The 23,169-nt window shown below is 34.0% G+C and overlaps 5 protein-coding genes across 6 annotated transcripts in view; 3 read left to right on the plus strand and 2 right to left on the minus strand.

Moving 5' to 3' along the window:
* LOC144850766 (ubiquitin conjugation factor E4 A-like) overlaps positions 1-667 on the plus strand; it is a 34,271-nt gene extending 33,604 nt beyond the window's left edge. The window contains exon 18 of the mRNA XM_078708185.1: positions 598-667. The gene's annotated coding sequence lies outside the window, so the exon portion shown is untranslated. The remainder of the gene's footprint in view (positions 1-597) is intronic.
* Positions 668-3,555: 2,888 nt separating this feature from the next.
* Positions 3,556-6,477, plus strand: LOC144850781 (monocarboxylate transporter 3-like). The gene is made up of 5 exons (XM_078708217.1): positions 3,556-3,837; positions 4,052-4,195; positions 4,817-4,953; positions 5,371-6,079; positions 6,346-6,477. The coding sequence occupies exons 1-5, from the start codon at positions 3,609-3,611 to the stop codon at positions 6,459-6,461; spliced, it is 1,335 nt and encodes a 444-aa protein (XP_078564343.1). The 5' UTR covers positions 3,556-3,608; the 3' UTR covers positions 6,462-6,477.
* Positions 6,478-11,259: 4,782 nt separating this feature from the next.
* Positions 11,260-12,894, minus strand: LOC144850791 (uncharacterized). Its single transcript, XM_078708231.1, has 4 exons — positions 12,772-12,894; positions 12,308-12,449; positions 11,906-12,048; positions 11,260-11,408 (listed from the first exon to the last, which is right to left on the minus strand). The coding sequence occupies exons 1-4, from the start codon at positions 12,835-12,837 to the stop codon at positions 11,316-11,318; spliced, it is 444 nt and encodes a 147-aa protein (XP_078564357.1). The 5' UTR covers positions 12,838-12,894; the 3' UTR covers positions 11,260-11,315.
* Positions 12,895-13,778: 884 nt separating this feature from the next.
* LOC144850792 (small ribosomal subunit protein eS25-like) lies at positions 13,779-14,954 on the minus strand. Its single transcript, XM_078708232.1, has 4 exons — positions 14,909-14,954; positions 14,395-14,475; positions 14,104-14,287; positions 13,779-13,992 (listed from the first exon to the last, which is right to left on the minus strand). Exons 1-4 carry the CDS (start codon positions 14,948-14,950, stop codon positions 13,916-13,918), a joined length of 384 nt encoding a protein of 127 aa, XP_078564358.1. The 5' UTR covers positions 14,951-14,954; the 3' UTR covers positions 13,779-13,915.
* Positions 14,955-15,198: 244 nt separating this feature from the next.
* On the plus strand, positions 15,199-22,927 carry LOC144850780 (histone H4 transcription factor-like). 2 transcript variants are annotated; one of them, XM_078708215.1, is made up of 10 exons: positions 15,199-15,278; positions 15,739-15,916; positions 16,087-16,313; positions 18,330-18,441; positions 19,187-19,339; positions 19,778-19,855; positions 20,009-20,129; positions 20,460-20,598; positions 20,894-21,018; positions 22,299-22,927. In XM_078708215.1, the coding sequence occupies exons 2-10, from the start codon at positions 15,742-15,744 to the stop codon at positions 22,540-22,542; spliced, it is 1,374 nt and encodes a 457-aa protein (XP_078564341.1). In that variant the 5' UTR covers positions 15,199-15,278; positions 15,739-15,741; the 3' UTR covers positions 22,543-22,927. The 2 variants fall into 2 exon arrangements, with proteins under 2 accessions (XP_078564341.1, XP_078564342.1); XM_078708216.1 differs by lacking the exon at positions 15,199-15,278 and adding an exon at positions 15,601-15,621.
* Positions 22,928-23,169: the final 242 nt, after the last annotated feature.

A 23,169-nucleotide genomic window follows, 5' to 3' on the forward strand; every position in this document is an offset into this window, starting at 1 on the left:
ATAGACATAGAATTACTATATACATTTTTACATTATACATACAATTCTTGATATAACATACGAGAAGAATTCATGTCAACAGAACTCTATGAATATTGATACCGAGCCCACTGCTACATAACAGCTGATAAACCATTCACTACCTTGTCATAACAATCGTCAATTGCTACATGAAATTGAACACAAATACTGTAAAGATCGCCGAGGTATCTGAAGTGCTTCATGGCGGTATGCAAAGATACAGTCTTTAAGATCACGGTGGTATAAGACGGGTAGAAAAACATGTTAAGTGCAGTTACACGTACTTTAAATGTGTTTAATTACCGAGCCGATATCAGTTATTATAGCTTTCCTCAGCAAAATAATGTAAAATAATAATGTGTTAACGAGAAATCGGGAGGGGTTTTTTTACATTTCATCTCAGTCGAGGAGTTAGTATAAACGTAGCATGTGATTTAGAATCTACTCTTATACATATTATAGTTTAGTTTTATTGTGTAAAACGAACAATCAAAACATAATTCTCTATCAATTTTATCACTAACCAAATTTATCGTATTTTAAAAACATTTTATGAAAATTGTAATTCAATTTTAGGTAGTTCTAGGACGCAACGCAAGCTCAACGCAGATAATTCGGACCAATCACGACACAATGGATCATTCGAACCGTCGATTGTGATTAGTCAACTCATTTGCGTTACACGTACGCCCTTGCGTTACACGTACGCCCTTGCGTTGCGTTTCAAAGTAAGAACCAAACGCATTAAGGCTCTTCACTTCCCGCCATGATAATTTGTTTAGAAGCAACATCTCTATTCTTTCGTAACTGTGGTAATAACTATTCACAGACAAACGATAATTTTTCTCCTTATTCTTTTTACAATTATAACATCTACCTATCAACAGGAGCCTAAATCACAACTATTCTAGCTGAGATATTTAATTAATTGCGCCGCACGACAAGCCTAGTGAGCAAGGCCGAGCATGCAGCTAAGTCTGGACGACCTGATTAGATTTACTTAGAACATTAAGACAATCGTCTTGTAAGCCTACAAAAACCACTGCGACCACACAGACTTTAGCATGCCCTCTGTATGTATGCTGTGGTGACAGGTTCATCTTACTGGGCCTAATCGCTTTTCAAATGCCAATACTAATTTTCATTCGTACACTTACTAGCTGTGTCGCAAAATAGAGGGCGCTAATTTTGCCACATTATACTTGTCGTTTAGAAACTTTCGTTGCCAACATAAAGATTCGTTGAGTACTTTTGTATTCGAATGGTAAACGGATTAAAGCTCAAAAGAAAATCATTCGAATAGAAAACTTACTACTTACTTACGCTCAAAATACTCCCTTAAAGATATATTGTCCCCCTAAAAAATAATTTTTAAAATTTTTTTTGTTGAATATGCCATTTTAATATCACATAATAGTTATTCACTTTGACCAAAAACTTGATCCAAAAAAAAAACATTTTACACCAAAAAAATGTAATTTAAAGCAAAATATACCTAAATTGTCTGGAAGACAATGGTTTTTGGTTGAAATTAACCATTTCTTTTGTCTTTTATAAGTGAAATAATTATTTTTGATGATTTTTTTTCTAATGAAGTGAATAACTTTATTAAAACTGTGAAATTGCCAATTCAAAATCTGATTTTATTAATCTTTATTTTGTCATGTTTTTGGGGGACAATACATCTTTAAATTAGTACTTAACGGGAAAAACTATAGGCCTACTCAACGGTAAAAGTCGAAAATCGAATACGACAATTGGCATGATTCTGTATTGTTCTTATAAAACTGCTGCCGTCAGTAGTAATATTATTTCCATTAGTTTTACTTTTGTATAATATAATTTAAGATTTTAAAAACAAAATGTTTACATTGGCTGTAAGATCTTTGACTCCAACACAACTCTAACGTCAGAGCCAATGACTGCGCCACCAATAGTTGAAAATAACTTGTTTGATATCGATAGGTGGCTCCATTTTATATTTTTCAGTGAATTTAAAAAATACATTATCTTATCTGTATTCAATGTGACTTTTAATAAAGATTTTTATTTCAAGTCTTTTTTTAGTCTTTTTAATGATGGATGATGGCGACTATCTGTTAAAAGCGTTAGGAATTCTCAATATAAAAAATCACGGATTGCTGATTTCTTTTAAGTCATTTAACCTTCACATTTCAATACTATGATTATAGTCAAAAGAAGCTATTATAGGAGAGCCTATTCTTTTTGTTTCGCATATTCTTCAGTATTGGCCACCGTGTACCACAACAATAACGATAGCTAACCATCATTATAAAAAAAACTGAATGTAACCAAAACAAACAATGGCAAAATAGAAGAAGGAATCTCTTATTTGTCTCTTTTTGGACTGCTTTTATACAAACACCTTACCGAATCGAGTTATAAGGATATCTCAATGGAGAAAATGTCCGGTGTCCTGTTTGACAGACTTAGAACCCAATTATTTTAAAGCCCTTTTCCCTATCTAATTTATTTTATATCTTTATTTTAATTTTTCAAGATATGGAAGCCATAAAACAGTTAACATAATAAACATTGAAATAACAGATGAGAAAACATGATGTGGAAAATGCAGTATATTCTATTGGTCCTGTGAAATGTATGACCATCTATAATAATTCCTATGTAGTACTAGTATAATTATATCTATACTATATCGATGATTAGGACAGTATGGTCCACAACTTTCTTATCATAGTCTACGATTCTCTCGTTTAATGCGCCGTGATTTACAGTTTAATTCCTAATTTCTCATTCTCACAGATTTCCTCATCTTTATCGTTTCAAATTAATTAATTAAATTTTAGTATATCACCGGGCGGTTTAGAAATAATGTTCTTTGCCTACTGTGTTTATATATATATACCCACAGCATTGTCATTTTTTTCAGTAATTTGCCTTTGGATTTATATATATATATATTATTATCTCTGATTGTACTTAAAGGCCAGTGACCTCATACTATTGAATAAATGAATGAATAAAATGGAAGGCAATAAAAAAAGATAAAAAAATATAATGCATTGTTTTATTATACAAACGATAGGTGGTCTGCCGATTTTTCTTGAAAAATTACGACGTTTCGTTGATTTTACCTTCTGTATTAACCTCGTTATCTCCGCTTTAAATTCCAGTAATAATAGACTTTATTTTATATCCACTTCACATGTCGAGTATAAATAGTTTTTGAATTGAATTGTTGGGATAATGCTAGTTGGATTTATCACATACATTTTAAAAACAATAATGAATGACTTTTGAGACAGGATTATCATCCAAAGTGAGTTTGCATTCTAGCATTTAAGTTAAGTAACCCCGCAGAGTTTCTCTGCTAAATTCACTTTGTGATATTTGACTTTCTTTCTTTCTCTCTAAGCTAATACCGTTTTTGTTGTCATCCTTTTGTTTGGAAAAGCAATACAAAAAAATACCTGCATTTTAGCACGAGTAGATTTATACTATACTCTGCGCAATCATCCGTAGCGCCATAATTGGATATTTAACTTCGGTTAGAAGTGAAAAGTTAGGATTTGTGACTAATGGAAGGTTAGTAACTCGTTGATGAAATGACAGGAGGTACAAGTCGTCATCGTCGACGCCCTACATATACTGCCCCACCGGACGGTGACTGGGGATGGGTCGTTGTTATAGGATCATTTGTATGCATGTTTGTAGCATTTGGGTTCCCGAGGAATTTAGGATTATTTATCGAGCCGATCGTCGACGACTTTGAAAGCACTACTGGACCAATTGGACTTATTGTATCGCTACCTATTACGCTACTTCTGACAACAGGTAAGTTCTGTTCTTATTTGCTAATTTAACTTAACTTAATTAGGCTAAACAGGAAAGGGATAGTACTAGATAGTCATATTGTGTTCTAACAGTGATTCTAATGTTTTAGAGTAACATGCATGTTGTAGGCCTACATTAGTAACATTAATGATTATTAATGATTGTGATTATTATCACGTTTTCTTTATAATTATTATCTTTTCTTCCATTTTAGGTCCAATTTCTGGTATATTATGTAAAAAGGTCGGTAGTCGGTTGACCTGTATACTTGGAGGAATACTCGCTTGCCTGGGACTTGGTATTGCCTTTTCCACGACGAATGAACTATGGCTTGGTATAGGTCTAGGCCTTCTACCAGGTATGTATTCATGACACACCCATACACCAGATGACCACCTTTATATCATGAGCATAATTTGATGTGTTTTCTTTATAAGATCGCCCAAAACACAGACCCGTTGAGCAAAAACTGTTATTTTATTTATTTTAACTCGCACACACATTCGTTTTTAGAATAATAATAACAATATTTTATTCTAGAGCACTCTTGAGTGGTATGTGCGCTATAAAAATCCTGTTATTAGTTAGTTATTAGCAGGTAGAACAACTGAGCTCATACTATCATCTGTTTGTACCGGTTGTGCTTACGTTGTTCAGCCTTTTTAGATGTAAACTATTTAACTCCACCGTTTTACTAGCATGGTTTTAAAGTGACCTCTCTACTAAAGCTCTGACTATACATATATATCAAACTTTATGATGTGCCCCTAATGGACATGATGATGTCATATCACTACCATATTTGGGAATATCCCTACCATATTTGGGCACATCACACTTTTTTTGTCAAATCAGTTTAGATAGAGCTTAATACGTTTAGTAGTTTAATTTAGAAGAAATAATTTCTCCTTGGCTTATGTAAGCAATGCTTTGTGTGTAGGAAATCCTGTAAATCCACTATTATTGTTAATGTTTTCAGGCATAGGACTGGGACTTGCCTACACCGCAAGTGTCGTTATTGTCAGTCGGTATTTTGAAAAAAAGTTCATCATTGCAAACGGATTGATTTTTCTTGGTGGACCCATCAGTTTTTTAATCTGTCCAATCATGGGTGAGGTAAGAACATAATACAGTTTAATTTGAAAATTAATTAATTTACTTAATAATTTTAAAACTAACTTCCCCTCTCAATACCTTACTTTGATTGAGAATTGTGTAAATTATTTTGTGTTGACAAAACACCAAAATATAAGAGCTTTCGATTTTCATTGGCGTCTGGATCTAGAATCCTCCAGAACTTTGTGAAAGATTTACTGGAAAAGAGCGTCCTGATGTCTGCGCATGCACATTGGCGTTACTAGGTTCAAAGGTCGTTGGAAATCGAAAGCTCACTAATTGTATACACTAATGTAGAACTTGCAGGAAGTTGTACAAAAAGTTACCTCTTTTACAAGAATGTTGATTGTTAAACATACAAATATCATCAAAAGAATAAATAGAATAGAATAACCCCATTTTCCGTTGTCTTCTCAGAGTTTGATGGAGGCGTATGGATGGAGACGAACCATACTGCTGTGGTGTGGATTGGTTCTCAATCTAGTAGTCGGGGGAACCTTGATGAAACCCGTTTTCCTTCTACGAGATCTTGAAGTAAACCAAAATAACAGTAATGAGTATGAATTACTAGAAACAGACCATTATACAAATATTGAACAAAATGGAAACCACCAAGAAAACCGCATTTGGAAAAAGATAAAAGATATTGCCTCGTATTGCGGCCTGGAGTTATTTCGAGACAACTTAATGTTTGATCTTATAATGGTAATTATATTTCTGAATGGATTTTCGTATGACTCGTGGCTGATTTTTGTAATTCCACAAGCTGAAGAATTAGACATTCCAGACGAGATATCAGCCTTGATTCTTACCTTTGCTGGTATTGGCTCGGTTATAGGCAGACTGTCACAAATTGGTATCCTCCATTGGAAATTACTGTCAACATATAATACTTGGCTGTTTGCCAACGTACTGGCCGCCTTGGCTCTAATAATGGACCCATTGTTTCATAATATGTATAGCATTGTTACATTTTCTGTAATATACGGTGTTGCCACTGGTATCAAGATGCCACTGGCGCCCGTTTTAGTTCGGGATTTTGTTGGCATTGAGAAAATTCACGTTGCGTTTGGATGGTTGAACTTAGCAAGAGGTGTGGGCGCTCTTTTAGGAGGAACATCAATGGGTAAGATTATTTTTGATTTATATAAAAACGTATATAAATACAGTAATACAAAAACAAACAAATTGTTATTGGTAGGCCTACTCAACGTTTGAAGCGATGTAACATCGATGTAAGCACAGTGATTTCTTTTAATGGAGTTTACCATATATAGGCCTGCGTCGTGTGTGAAAGCATTGTAACTTTAAGTAGAAATATTTTTATCTTTATTTTAAAATCATTTTTTCTTGAGAGCGTCTTTATTATTAAAATGTTTTGTTGTTTTGTAGGCATGCTACATTCGTACTATGACAGTTATCGCCAGCCGTTTATTGTTGTAGCTGTTGTACAGTCAATGGCGGCAGTCTTGTTGATCTTTAAACCTCGTGATTTTGGAAGACAATGACGTAATAGCGCATACGCAACGAAAAGAGACGTAAGCGCAACGCAATGACGTAAGTGCACCGAACAAAATGGATGCACGATTTTCAATACCTATACTCTGTACACAAATATTGTGTTTTGTATCATACAATATTTCAATATTTTGTAATTCTTTATTTTTCGTGAGAAATATCATTTCAACTTTATTTAAATTCAAAATAAATAAAATAGAATGAAGCTTACAATGTTGTCTATGAGTGAAATTCGTGCATAGTATGGGATTATTGTTTAATCTAATGCTACTAACTCAACTTTTTAATGAGGTCTATCATGATGAATAAATATTCGTTATTGTTAGTTATGGGAAGACACGCCCTTTGGCGATAGTTGTCTTTGACAGCTCTTGTCTCTCCTCAGTGCTCCCCTCAGTGCTCCCTTTGGCGATAGTTGTCTTTGACAGCTCTTGTCTCTCCTCAGTGCTCCCTTTGGCGATAGTTGTCTTTGACAGCTCTTGTCTCTCCTCAGTGCTCCCTTTGGTGATAGTTGTCTTTGACAGCTCTTGTCTCTCCTCAGTGCCTTTGGTGATAGTTGTCTTTGACAGCTCTTGTCTCTCCTCAGTGCTCCCTTTGGTGATAGTTGTCTTCGACAGCTCTTGTCTCTCCTAAGTGCTCCCTTTTATGATTTATTGAAAGGAATAAATAAATATGAATGTTGAAGAATCCCCAGTTAAAGGTGACTTGTGTATAGAGTAGGCCTACCTACTATACAGATACCTACTATAAAGATTTTTTTTTTTGTCTTGTGTGGGTTCGTCCCACTTTTATTATAGTTCTCTGACAGTTATAAATATAATAATATATATATATGCACATTTATATATTTCTCTTATTTATAAGGTACATTGCTAAAAAAATACATATCTTTTAAACAGTATATACATAGGCTAAGATTATTTTGATGTTAAAAAGAAACCACATTTACATTCATATACATTTTTAAAAATATAATTAGTTAAAATATGTCGATGGCAATAAAATGACGATAAAAATTGATTTAAAAAAAACGTACTTATGAAAAAGTGATTATTATTGTTTTATTCTGTTCGTGTCCGTGTCTGGGTAGAGAGGCTATAAACTCAGGGGAAGAATATAAAGTATCTCCCTTTTCACCAAGACAAAAATGGATGAGATGAAAACGAAGAATGCAAAAGCTTGAAAAAAGGGTGTTTAGAATGGATAGGATGGAATGATATATATAATGAGAACCGTAAGGTTAGAGTCCATACAAAGTGCAAGTCCAAGGTAATATTTTGGCTCTGTGTGTATGTGAGACGCTTCATACCCGGATGACATATCTTAAACGTATTATATTTACTAGGCCTATATACAATGTATTTAAGAGATACAAATAGCATTTTTTTTTTTTCATTAATTTAAGGAGATTTTCCTTTATATCTCCCCATTTACATTGAGCTTTAAAGTAGTAGCACTTATACTCATTTTCAATTAAATGCTTTACTTCAGTAATAAAAAGATTCCAGATCTTTTTTTCATAGTTGTTTCCTTTTTTTTCAGGTTTTGTTAATATATGCAACTTATGTATAGAGAATACAAATAATGAAATCAATTCATTTACAATTATATTATTTGATCCAGTAATAATTGTAGACCAAGTTATTGGGTCTTCGTTTGAAAAGCTCTTAGCTATGACATTTTTAAATTTAAGCCATATCCATTGAATTACACTGCATTTATATAACATGTGTTTTTCAGTTTCAACCTTGTTTATACATTTATCACATAAATCATTACCTGCTAAGTTCCAGATTTTCAATCGTTTTTTACATGGTAGTATTCTATGCAGAAGTTTAAAATTAAATTGAGCAACTTTGGGTATATGTTTTAGTCTATAAACTTTATAGTACCAAACATTACTCCAATCAATGTCTACTTTACCTAGTTCTATTTCCCATTTCATTTGTGAATTTGGTATATTTGAACATCTATTAATAAAATGATTATAGAAGACGGTTCCTTTATTTTTCATATAAAGTCGTAGACTAGGAATACTATTGTCTTCCTTTTTTGTATTATCTTTTTCAATAATTTCTTTCCACTCTTTTGGTATGGCTTTTAACAATTGCATATATTCAATTAAGGCATTATGCCTTTTATACAGTTTAGGAAATATTTCACAAGGTGAAAGTACTCTATCATTCATTTAAATATCTCCGATTGTTTTAAACCCAGAAGATAACCATACCTTAAAATACATAGATTTGTTGTTCAATATGATATGTCTGTTTTCCCATAATTGTTGGTTTTTTATTTCCATAGTAGTTTTTGGTTTTACATGTATGATATTATTTAATTTTACAACAGACTTCATCATATTTCTATAAAATAAAGGCATACTGCCTAAGTTAGCATGCTCTTCTAAATTCAACTGCGTTATGTTAACTGTATATTCAATAGGGTGAAGGTAAAACTTTGGAATGCATTTCCATTTACCTGGATCTGGGCTTAAGAGTCTCTTAACCCAGGTTAGTTTGAGAGATTCTATCACCGAAGTGAGATCTGGCATATTCAAACCACCTTCTTTCACATTTCTAATTAATGTTGTTCGTTTTATTTTTTCTTTTTTATTTCCCCAAAGGAAGTCATATAACAGTTTTTCTATTTTTGTAATTATTTCCTTAGGTACCTCAATAATACTAGCAGTATAGATAAACCTTGATATTGCTAGTGTTTTTATAATAGTAATTTTACCAAAAAAACTTAGGTTACGTCTTTTCCATAATTTTAATACATTTTCTAAGTTGGTAACTTTTTTCTCCCAATTTCTGTATTCACATAATTGTTTATCATAACCTACATGTATTCCTAGAAATTGTACAGGTTTACTGGACCATACAATATTGAATGGTTTTGACATATTATTTTTGTTTGAACCAATCCACATACCATTTGTCTTATTTTTATTTAGTTTTAATCCTGACACTTTACAGAATAGATCAATTTCATCGAAAAAATATTTTAGACTACTTTCATCTTGCGTAAAAATAACTGTATCGTCTGCAAGCTGAGCAATCTTTACAATGTTGTCATTTTCGTTATTGCTGTTTAGTAATGTAATTCCTTTACATTTATGATTTTTTCTTATATTTGTGGCCATTAATTCTGTCACCAAAATAAATAGTAGCGCTGATAATGGGCAGCCTTGCCTCACCCCGCACTCCATATTAAAGCTTTCTGAGAGCCATCCGTTATTTACTATAACACAATTTGTTTCTTTATAAATTACATTTATCCATTTGATAAAAGAATTACCAAAACCGAAATGACTTAAAGTCTTAACTAATAGTACTCTATCTAATGAGTCAAGGCTTTTGCAAAGTCTAGAAATACAATTGCACCTGGCATATTGTTTAAGCTTGTAAAGTCTAGTATGTCATTTACTAGTCTTACATTTTCTCCTCCAAACCTTTTTTTTACATATCCTTTTTGATCTTCATTTACTATAGATCCTATCACATTTTGTAATCTGTTAGCTAATACATGGGCTAATATTTTATAATCGACATTAAGAAGAGTAATCGGTCTCCAGTTTTCTAAGTTTTCTCTCTGTCCCTTTTTATATAGAAGGTTTATTATACCTCTTTTTTGTGTTGTAGATAACTTTCCATTATTATAGTTATAGTTTAAAGAATCGCATAGGATATGTTTTAAATGGTTCCAAAAAGTGCGATAAAATTCTACACTTAGGCCATCAATACCTGGACTTTTATTTAATTTCATTTTAAAAATCGTTTTTGTACATTCATCTACAGATAGAAGACCTTCACATTTTACTTTTTCTTCATCAGATAAAATTTTAAGATATGTATTGTTTAGGTATTTATTCATTTTATCTGCAGGTAACTCTTTATTAGAATATAGGTTTTTATAGAATATAACTTCTTCTTTCAAAATTTCTTCGTTATTCGAAGTATATTTACCATTTCCTTTTAATACAGCGTTAATGTGTATTCTTTTTGCTTTAGTTTTTTCTAATCCTAAAAAGAATTTATTATTCTTTTCACCTTTTTCGAACCATTCGATTCTAGACCTTATTTTCGCACCATGTGCTTCTAGAAGGTAGATGTCATCTAACTGTTTTATTTTATCTCCTAATATTTTGTCTGTATTATTGTACTATAAAGATTATAATGAAAAAAGGTAGAAAATGTTTTAGAAATTATGTATAGAAACATTGAATGAATAAAGGTGGTGGTGAACCACAAAATATAAAATACAAAAAGTATAAGCGAATAGCTTTAGGCGTACAGCCCATGGTAATAGTAAGAAATAATTATACTGATTCTCAATAGATATATAAACGATAACAAGTTATTGAAAAAGGAATAATAATTATCACGATCGTAGCATACAGCAAATAAAACCACTATATGATCTTATTGTATTGACTGATAGCATTAATACCAAAAACAATGAAACAAATAGATGAAAAAAGAAAAAAAGAGTTAATTATTCTAATACTAACTGAAGTTTATAGCTAATGCTCTGTTGGCCAATTAATGTTCTTTTTAATGATATACATATATCGTTTTTAATTCTTGTATTATTATGCTTTGAGCTATCAATATTGAAGAATGTATCAAAAGTTTTGGAATTGGCACATTAGAATTGCAACATTCTTTTTGTAGAGATCTGAAATGTGAAAGTGTAAGCAAATAGAGGTGGATGCCGAAAGTGAACTTCACAAATAATTGTAAGTCTGTTCAGTCGTGTTAAATTTGTTGAACCCCATATAGTCGTCGTGTAGTCAAGTCTCATAAAGTAAACTTTAGAGTATTTTATTGCAAACCATTTATTTCTTATGGTTGATATGCACCACATGAAGGCATGTTGCTAGGCGGTTTAGGAATTTCGTAAGTTTCACCGACTTGTAGAATCGTAGCTTGGCCTGTCTGAAACCAAATGATAATATTATGTAAAAACCTGAAATTCATTCATTCATTTCCTTTATTTCGGTTAGTACATCCATATAAAAAACATACAAAACAAAAAGAGAAACAATATCACCAGGAAATTTACAATAGCATCTTCCACAAAAACAACCTAAAATATCATAAAATATCAATTTTGCACCATCGTTGATGCAGATTGGATTGTGGAATGAGATACAGAAATAAATGTTAGCTTATTATGAAACCCTCTTTCAGGATCTCGTCTTTTTTAAAACCCCTGCAGTTGTAAATGTTCATCCTTTCTACGCACGTTTGTATTTTAGTTCAAAGTCAACCGCATTAGTTTTCGTTTAGTTTTTAGTCGCGTGCAACGTGACTCTACAGCTCAGTATGTCGGTCGGTTGGTCGGTCGGTAAACACTAACTTGAGCACGCGACTGCAGCCATCTATATGGCCTTGGTTTTTCTTGGTTTAAAAAAAGGCCATAGAATACTTACTTCTAAATGACTATTTGGCAAAGAGTGGAAAAACCAGTAGCCTGGATTGTCCGCCTTCCATCTTATAATGACATAACCCAGTTCAGGAACATTAATTGTGTCTTTAATTAGAGCCCTATCTGGCGATAGTCTTGGCAATAATCCTGAAACGAAACAAAATATGTTTCTCATTAATTTTGTAAGAAGATTGTTGTAATCAATTTAATTTGCATTATTTCACTCTTTGTTATATTAGATTCCCATTAGAACACAAGACAATGACGTATGCGCAACGCAAGTAACTTGACCAGTCACATCATTCAAACTCTCGATTGTGACTTGCGTCGCGCGTACGTATGTCTTTGTGTTGCGTTCTAGTGTGAACCCAGCTCTAGCTTCATTGTCAAACGAGTGTTCCATTACCTTCTGAGTCTTGTTTTTCGATGCTAGTTGCAACGTGTTGCATATCTCCTAGTGTTTCAGAACCTAGAACTCTGAATGAGGTACCGTGCATATGGAATGAGTAAGCGGCGTCATTTTGATTGATAAGAACAAATTCAATGACCTAAAAATTAAAAATACAATAGTCTACAACACTTATTAGCTTGGTTCCAACTTTGACGCAACACAATTGACCAATCACAACGCGATGGAGCATCCGATCTGTAGGTTATGATTGGTCACTTGAGTTGCGCTTACATCCTTGTGTCCTAGTGGAAATCAAGCTTAAACCAGATATGTATATATAATGTAAGATTCATGCAGGCGAGATACTCGATGTATAATAGAAATACAATCTGACTATGTCTATACATACTTCGACAGTGATCGTATTAGGCACACTAACTACTTTTTACTTCTGATGAATGTTGATGAAATGTTCCTACCTTTCCAAGTGGTATTTTTATAATACTTGTACATCTGCACAACGTTTCGTTACATGCTTTAAACATAGCGGCGTGAAATGGTTCTCAAGTTTCAGCGGATTCTCGACTGAACACAATTGGAGAACTTGGATACGAAAAGGCAATATTGTCAATTCTAAAATTACTGACCACCAGATAAGTTTACTACTTGACGTCATCGACGTGCACCCTGGTCACCAGACACGTTTGCTACTTGACGTCATCGACGTGCACCCTAGTCACCAGATAAGTTTACTACTTGACGCCATCGACGTGCACCCTAGTCACCAGATAAGTTTACTACTTGACGCCATCGACGTGCACCATGGTCACCAGATACGTGTACTGATTGACGTCATCGACGTGCACCCTAGTCACCAGATAAGTTTACTACTTGACGCCATCGACGTGCACCCTAGTCACCAGATAAGTTTACTACTTGACGTCATCGACGTGCACCCTAGTCACCAGATAAGTTTACTACTTGACGCCATCGGCGTGCACCCTAGTCACCAGATAAGTTTACTACTTGACGTCATCGACGTGCACCCTGGTCACCAGATACCTGTACTGCTTGACGTCATCGACATGTAAAACCTGGTCACCAGATACGTGTACTACTTGACGTCATCGACGTGCACCCTGGTCACCAGATAAGTTTGCTACTTGACGTCATCGACATGCACTCTGGTCACCTGATATGGTTACTACTAGACCTAATTTTATTCCATTTGTCCAACACCATTGTTTTAATGATTGTGCAGCTCAGAAACTTATAAGCATGTATGACTGTTAGACTCAATAGCTGTGTATTTTGGGTCGTTAACATAATAAAGGTTCTCTTATCAGTCAGTTATATTTGTCCCACTTGAATGCATTAAAGATGTACAATATTATATACAATATGTTTTAAAAAAGATAGAGCATGTTGTTTCGGACAGTTGACTAATTATTAGCAATAAGTACACAACAAAATAAAGACATTAAATGTATCACTGTGCTTGTTTATTTACAACAATTCCAAACATATTTCACATGACATTATGTTTTGATCGCATTGCATGCCAGTTATAATCGTTGAGCATTGTGTTAAATCTGGAGAGGGCGCCATAGCAGGATAATGTCATTATGCTTCATCGGCAGCTTTTGTGTTTCTTGTGTAAATAACTTGCGAGTGATGTCGGACTACCTCCTTGATCAGCCCTAAATGAAAACAAAACAAACCAAAATTTAGTAAACTTATATTTTACGAGAATTAAATACGATATATTTAAAATGTAATAGGTTATGAAACATGGGTGAATTATTGCATACCTTTTCTGAGCATTTCCTCAAGAGCTTTCCTTGCTAGGGATCCCCTGATCTTCAATCTTTCTGACACGACAGATGGGGTGATGAGTTTGTAGCTTGGTACCTCTTTGTAGAATTTATCATAGGTTGCTTTGTCAAACAGCACAAGATTGTTGAGCTTATCCCTGACCTTTCCTTTTGACCACTTCTGTTGAATGAAACCATCAAAAATATAATTAATATATTTACTAAATATATGATGAATATGACGAAAAGGAAAAATTAAATATCATATTGCAATGGGAAATCACTCGCCTTCTTTTTGGCCTTTCCGCCGGAGCTCTTCGGCTTGTCAGACTTCTTGGAAGTTCCTCCCTTCTGTTGCTGCTTTGGTGGCTAAAAAAAAAATGGAAGGTAATTATTTATAATTTCAATTACTTTTTTAATAAATTTGTTACTTTTTTAAATTGTATTATATGTTACGGTATCACTATCATTACGGAATATTAAGAATGATCGCACTTTACGTGTATCCTCTCTAGGCCTAAAGCATGGCCATGCCACCACACAACCGGCACTCTCTCCGCGACACACTGTGTAGTGTAGGCCGCCTAGCTAGGCTAGTGAGGAATACACCAAGGCACAAACGCCCGACACAGCCACACAGAGAAACACTACATATTTCCCGATAAAACTCCTTCTTTACTAATTTAACTTAGAATTACAATAAGATTAATATTTATATAATTCATATATTGATCTTTTTTTCTTAAATAGCTTGTAAAATGTCGATAATTGTGTAAATTAGTGGAGCAAAATTAAAACTAACCATCGTGCTTTTGATCGCGACGATTAAGAGGGTTATGCACATGCGTAGTAGGTCACACGTGAATAAAAAATTGCCACGGTTTCTCTGTAGTCTAATTCAGGAAGAAAACAATCGGTAAGTTATTTTGTATCTTTTTACACATTAAATACTAACAAATATAGATATTGTTTTTTAAATTAATATATGATTAATAATATATTCCAAAAACAAAAAGTGTAATTGTTTTGGTTATTGTATCTTACATTTTGCACTCTGGCAAAATTAGGAGGCGCTCGTCTTTTTAAAAACAAAAATATAATCACGGAAAGAAGATTTCCCGCGGCACAACAACTGCAGTGCGACAGAGTTTAGGCCTTCGTAAATAAAAAAGGTGAAAAAAGTGTTTGTGATTTTTAAAAAGCATTCCTTAAATTGTACTTAGTGGGACACTTAATTTGTTAATAAAATTACGTTATAATTTAACGGGTAATTAGTTGAATTAGCTATTTTATGTAGCCTTATACTAGAGGCCTAGTTTATAGGCCTAGCCTAGGCCCTAGTAGTAGGCGGCCTACTTAGAGTCTTAGTTTAGCCTACTAGCTAGAGGCTAGGCTAGGCCCTATAAATAATAGTAGAGGGCTTAATTAATCTATGCAGAGTGTGTGACAACAACTACTTGACTGGTTACTCGACCTGCCTAGCCTCTCTAACTCTTCTACTCTCTAGAGTAGTAGGTAGTATTATGCACTAACTTATTTAATAATAATATACTAACTAGGCCTAGGCCTCCTACTAGAACTTAGTGGAAAGCAAATATTTGTTACATTTTTTCATAATTTTTAATTATACAGATCATGCCACGGACGCTAAAGAAAGGGCCAATGCAATTGCACTGCGAATGGTGCAACATTGAACAAGTATTTGATAATGTTTCATCCTACATCAAACACATTCAGATACATATGTTGGAATTCCTTCCAAAAGGAATAACACCCGACAACTATATGAACTTTGACATTGTTATTGAAGGTCAGTAGATTTAAACAGGCAGAAAAAATTTAACTTCTTCAGTGCAAGTATCCTTGTAGAATGTTATTGTATTGTTAATATGATGATCGAATAAATAAATTTTAAATTTACAAACAAATTTAAAAACTTTTGGAAATTATAAATAACTGTGATTTATTCTTGTTATTTAGGAACTGTTGAGTACCACTGTTTGTGGAGAAGCTGCGGTTTTGTCACAAATGGACCAATACCTCTTCTACGACATCTTTATTTTCATGCGTACCATACAAAATTAAAATGGTGGGGCCATCAAGAGCGAGAGAAGATGGGCAAGGCGTTGTGCAAGTTGGATTCACACGGTGCTAATTTAATTCCAGATCTACCGCAAAGTTTTAAATGTGGTTGGCAAAATTGCGACGTTAGTATTTTTATTATTGCATTGAGAATTTATATTTTTATATTGATAGTTCTATGCAGTATTCGGAGGGCGTGTGGCGCAGTGTGTTGGATTACTGATCGTGGTTCGAATCCAACTCTCGCCGCATTGCTTGTATCCTTAGGCAAGACACTTTACTTACATTTGCCTCAATCCACCCAGGTGTATAAATGGGTACTCGATTAGATCAAACCACAACTTTTCGCTGATTACTAGCTGCATTATTGGAGTATGTTACCATACATGTTTGATCCAAAAAATGACCATGGTAATAATGTGCAGTGCATTGAGAGCTTGCTTAAGCGCTATATAAGAATGAACTATTATTAATTATTATTCCAATCTGATATATTAAATAAGATTAATTGTCGCTCTTGTCATTATCTTATTGCACTGTAGCTGATTAGTTATCCGCTTGGTATACCAAGCGGATAACTCCTTGTAATTGTATGAGATCAATATTTTTTTTCTGTATTATTCTTCTTTCCTTCCTTCCTTTTTGTGAGTCGTGTTCCTCTAAAATGTGTAAACATAACATTTCATAACTTTGACAACATATGGGCATTTACGTGAAGTTGTGCACCTCCTATTTTTGAATGACGTCATAGTTGCGCAACGTGACTTATGCGCAATTTTATGAATTTCAATGATTGATCATAGATTAAAAACCAAAAGTCATTTAGTATTGACACTTTGACAAAATTTAAGTCATATCAGGGGCAAACTTTCTACGGATTAAAAATGGCATGTTTGACAAGAAGTTACACGCGCACGCGCATTTAAAATTTCAAAATGCGCAAAATTAATTTCTAATCAACTTTTTACGCGTTTCTTGTCATTTTGAGCATGTCAAAAATTCCCACGGGCGCGCAATTTTTTATGCGCGCGATGCGCACATAGCGTTAAAAACATATTTTTTTCTCTTGAATTATATTTTTCAAGCCTTTCCCAGTGATTTTGAAAACAATTTAGACCTTTTCCAGTTTAAATAACGCCATACGAACACGTTGAATTAGACAATTCGTGCGCGTTTTTTATGAAAAAGCTTTAAAAATCGTCAAAATTATGTCTTTTTTTAAACAGTCATAGTTTCTAAAGTAAACCGTTAACCGTTTATTTTTATTACAAAATCTAGAAGTTGATGAGTTGTAGATATCGGATCATGCATCAATAAGGCTAAAAAAACATTGTGACGTCATCGTATAGGATTTTTGTCTCTTTCGTTATTGCTCATCACATTCAATGGAGCGCATCGCGCTTATCTGTATTCCTTTTTCTCCTACATTTATATATTGCGTAGGTCAATCAACTTTCTTTAGCATGAGATAAAAATATTTTAATTTTTATGACGTCATCATGCCTAAAAATTTTAATTACGTGGGTCATTAATTTCATCTTTACAGTAAATTTTAATCTGTAATAGCTCGTAAGAATAAAATGTGATAATCACGATTAAAACGTTTTCTGGAAGCTATTGGATTGTAGATACGAATTCATGTAAACATTTTGCCAATCGGATGTTGTGACGTCATCATATGGCCAGTTGAATAAAAAAAGTCGTATTTTCATATTTTGCGTAATAGTTCATCACATTTAAAAGGGTGCGCATCTATATTTTACGTATTCAAATTTCTTCTACACGTTAATATGTTGTTCCTGAGATAATTTCCTTCTGAAATTGCTATCTAAGTGTTTCATTTTGATACCGTCGCCATGTTAAAAATTGGAATAAATGGCGGGTCCCGTAATTTCACCTATTCTACACTGTATGTAATATGTATACAGCTTATACTGTTTGCATGTATATACTATATGACACAAAATTCAGCACTAACAGCATGTCATATTCTTCAGTTCTTGTCATAATGCCATAATCTTTATCTGTGTGCAATATTCCAACGTATGACGTGCACGTGGCGTTTGTCGTGGTGCGGATAACTAACTCGTCAAAGTGACGAGTTTCATGTCTAGTTAATTAATTGATTGTGTATTTTTTAGTTTGTAACCGACAACCCAGAGTCCTTCCATGTGCATGCTGAATACCATGGTCTTGATAGTTCACCAGTGATTGACGACAAAAAGAAAGAAACACATTATTGCAAATGGCAAGGTATGTATTTGTTTAACTGTAAACAAAATACCTATCCTCTATGTTCACAGTTACAGTTTATGACAATATCAGTTAGTTTTACATTCATCTGAATGATGGATGAAACTAAGACAAGACTGGTTAAAGCACCTTTGGCTGGTGCTAACATTAGTCAAGGGCTTCTCTCGTCCAGTGCCCACCTTGACCAGAGGAAAGGCATGGGCCAATACTGTATGTCTGAGGCAGATACTAATGCAGGGCTGTCATAAGAGTCAGCAGTTCTAATTTCAAATGCCTAAAGGGACTTGAATACTGTATGGTATAATCTAACTTACATTCATTGTTACACCTAGCAGTGCATAGGTCATCAACTACTCGTATGACATGGTTCAGGCAGATTCCTTCCACATATTTCCAGCATTCTTCACCTCCTTATCAAGTTCTTCCATTTATGAGCAAACTTCATAGTTGAAGGCTCCAATTTTTTTGTTTCACACTGTTCCAAATTCTCTCATCAATGTGTCTCGTGGGCGTGCCTTCTGGTAATGGTAGTGTTTTGGTTTTTTTCAGTGTGTCCATTTTCTTCTACCAATCCCTATATCCACTGGCTCCTGCCCAATCATTTTCCTTAGATCGTCATGTCACCATATTATGAGATTCTTTCTATTTATGCTACAACTTGTTGATCATAAATCTTGAAAAAGATTTACCTTACCCAATTTGGATTTTCAAAGAATTAATCTATAACTTTTTAAACTATCTTTAGATTGTCTATCTGTTACTAAGACCAAGTTTAAGTTACAAGATCACATACGAAGCCATACACAAGCCAAGCAGTATGCGTGTGTTGTGTGCGGGTCGCTGTTCTCAAATCGTAGCAAGTTCTTTGATCATTTACATCGTCAAGTAGCCATCGAACGTAGGTCAATTAAACGTAAATGGGGAATAACCTGTGACTTGCAGCCTACTGGGCTGAATTGCACACAGGTGTGGACGACACATACCACAGCTTTCTACTCCCCTAAGGGTCCCTTCATGTCAAACGGTGCCCATTCGTGTGTCCAAAACAGGGGCTGAATGAACCAGTACTCTTCAAAAAGATGCACTGGTTCTTAAAAGCCTCACAAACACAAGCCAGATGTGTGCACTGCACCTCCAGTTTTAAGTCCTTATCCGAGAAGACTTGTAATTTAAACTATAATGTAACTTATTGTAACATAGATCCTTACTATAACAAAGCATATTTATGTAATTTAACTGTATCTTTTTAATATAACGTAGGAACTTAATTTAATGTAGGTACTTATTGTAACATAGATTCTTGTTGTAATAGTTTCTGTATATTTTTCATTTACAGTTCAAAAGTACCAATGCTCACACTGCTCCAAGGTGTATGCCACCGAGAGACTTCTTAGAGACCATATCAGATCACATAGTAAGTCAAATGCACTTTTTATCTCGCATAGGTTCAAGGTAGTATTATTGGAATATCATGTGACCCACAATCCTCCAATCAAATGACAAGGATCAAGGTTTTATAAAAACTGAAATAATAAAATTTGCTCCAATTCCTTTTTTTCTCTTACAGTTAACAATTACAAATGTCCTCATTGTGAAATGACGTGTCCTGCCCCATCTGGAGTTCTCAAACATATACGATGGAGACACTCAAATGAAAAACCTTTTCCTTGCCAATACTGCGATCTATCGTAAGTTTGAAAATGGTGGTTGTACTTGAACATAACATGAAAACCTGATTGGTCAAATTGTATTGAGTTTTAGTCCTCAATGAAGATACAAATGGAATAAGCACTGAAAAAATGACAATGCTTTGGGTGTCAGTGGTTGGATCTCAATGGAGATACAAAATAAAATAGGCACTGAAAAAATGACAATGCTGTGGGTATCAGTAGCTGGATCTCAATGGAGATACAAAATAAAATAAGCACTGAAAAAATGACAACGCTGTGGGTGTCAGTGGCTGGATCTCAATGGAGATACAAATTTAAAAACAAATTGTTTTTTTTAAATGTTTTTAGGTTCAAGACTATGTCAGCCCTACGGTATCATCTGGACTGTCACAACCAACAACCAATCTATGAGTGTTGCTTTGAAGTGTGCAAATTTCGAAGCACCACGCTATCAACGCTACAAAGCCATATTACAAGCGTGCATAAGGTACGAATCAGCGCACTACACCATGCGTTTCCAAAATAAAGTCAAGCTTAGATTGTCTCGATGGTTCGGTTGTGACAACCGTCTTCTTTATGTGCCTAGAAGAAGACGGCGCTGTAGCATAACAACCGAAACGGTTAAACATTCCTAACTTGTACTGCAAACCTTTGTTGACTTGTGTATATTCACCGGACAATCTAAAGTCAATTGCTTTCCAGCTTTCTATGAAATTTCCTCCAATCCGATTTTCTTTCTTTAAATTTTTCATTATGTCATCTGAAATCTTTGTTATTTTCAGTTAAACGGCAAAGCATGTTATAGTTGCCATCTATGTGATAAGATTTACACAAGAGGCTTTGGACTAACAAAGCATCTAAAAGGAGTGCACAAGTTGAAATGGCCAGCAGGACATAGTAGATTTAGGTAAGTCAGTCATGATTTCAACATATAATTAATTAAAATAATAATAGTTCATTCTTATATAGCGCTTAAGCAAGCTCTCAATGCGCTGCACATTATTACCCCGGTCATTTTTTTGATCAAACATGTATGGAAACATACTCACATAATAATGCAGCTAGTAATCAGCGCAAAGTTGTGTCTATAAACCTCAAAGAGTGTAGATATGTCACTCCCTCAGCCCAAAAATAACTTGAACGCCATTTTGGAAGACGACAAAAAAAACAAATGTCGTGGTACGTGAGACCATGCCCGGATTAATTTGGAAGTTCTCTCCCCGGGTATCAAGCGTGTGAGGCTTGGCTCAAATGAATGCAATATCAAGACCAACAGAAAGACAACAAGTTGTTGATTGCCGTTACCATACCATTTATTGTGTACGAATCAACGTTACTCAGAAAATAAAGAGAACGAAGGAAAAAAACCCTGCAAATATACAAACAAGCGTTACATAATTTCAATAACAATCAGTTTATAACTTCACTTTACCACTGTATTACCAATAATCAATAATAATCAGTTTATAACTTCACTTTACCACTGTATTACCACTATACTTAAACACACTGTGTACAAACTGGTTATCATTAAGAACAATACAATCAATTAAACGTCATTACAAATGATCAATACCTGAATCAACTTGAATGATGTATTTACTAAATAAGAACGAAAGATCGTACAGCAATCAACCATTTCTCTATAAATTGAAGTAAAGATTTGAGAACATTATTTGCTTTATTTAAGTTGTATGCATGCAATTTCGTATAATAAATTAACAGGCAATGATCCGTCTATCGTGTAATATAATTCGTTTTACTACTTACAATGGTAACTTCAACAACGGCTTAATAATACAACACGGTAACGAAAATCACATCTTCCTGTGTTTGCAACAAAAGCTTTTCTGACGCGCAGACAGAAAAACCAGGTAGTTAAACAAAACATCACCTATATGCAAATGCGCCAAACACAATGCTCGCAAAACAACTAGCAGCAAGACACTTATATGCAAATACGCAGAACGCACACGAACAACAACTGATCCATGACACAAAAAATAATTATTTTACTAATATGATTGTATTATAATAATATATTTTTTTACCATAATTTTAATCATTTGTGAAATATTAAATATTTGTTTTTACAAAGTTATGAAGCTTGTCTACTCAAATAGTGATTTGTAAAATGTGAAGTTGTCGAATAAAACGGTCTTCTAATATCTGATTATGTTTCTATAGATACAAATTATATGATGATGGATTATATCGCTTACAAACAGTTCGCTACGAGAGCGTAGAGCTAACAGAACAGCTTATAATGGAAAGGAACATTCGACAGTCTGTCCACCAATCAGCAAGCCAAACAGTAGTGACGGTCCAATCAAACACTTCATCATCTCAGAACACTGAGCAAACTGTAATTGAAGTACCATCATGGACGCCGCAGGATAGTGTTAGAATGCTGGTGGATGAAACGCAATAGTATTTTACACATAATACCATCATGGCCGCCACAAGATAGTGTTAGGATGCTGGTGGATGAATCACATTAGTATTTTACACATTATACCATCATGGCCGCTGCAGGATAGTGTTAGGATGCTGGTGGATGAATCACAATAGTATTTTACACATAATACCATCATGGCCGCCGCAGAATAGTGTTAGAATGCTGGTCACACATCATTACACAAAATCAGGTGAATAAGATCGTGTTTATTTACACTTCCATTGATCGATTCCCATAATGCTAGCTAGCCCCTGCAAAAAGTAGATTCTGTTTAGTTTAAGTTTGTGCAGGACCAATATTTTTAAAGATAATTTTGAATATTAAATTGTATTGTATTACAGTCAAATATAGACAATAATATATCAACATCTATTGCCTATCTAGCATCCTATAGAATGTATTGAGGATTTTGACAAAAATATGCACTCAAAATACTATTGTTATGCAATAACATTGCTATGCGCATATATTGATTTATTATCACCTTATAGACCTATATTAACCATTTAAGTCCAAAAATAAAAAGGTCGAAATTTTGCCAATTTTCGAAAAAATGGCCAAAATCGGCATTTTTTAAAATACTATTATTATGCAATAATA

This window comes from Antedon bifida, chromosome 8, assembly GCF_963402885.1.
Source record: "Antedon bifida chromosome 8, ecAntBifi1.1, whole genome shotgun sequence".
Taxonomy (NCBI): Eukaryota; Metazoa; Echinodermata; class Crinoidea; order Comatulida; family Antedonidae; genus Antedon; species Antedon bifida.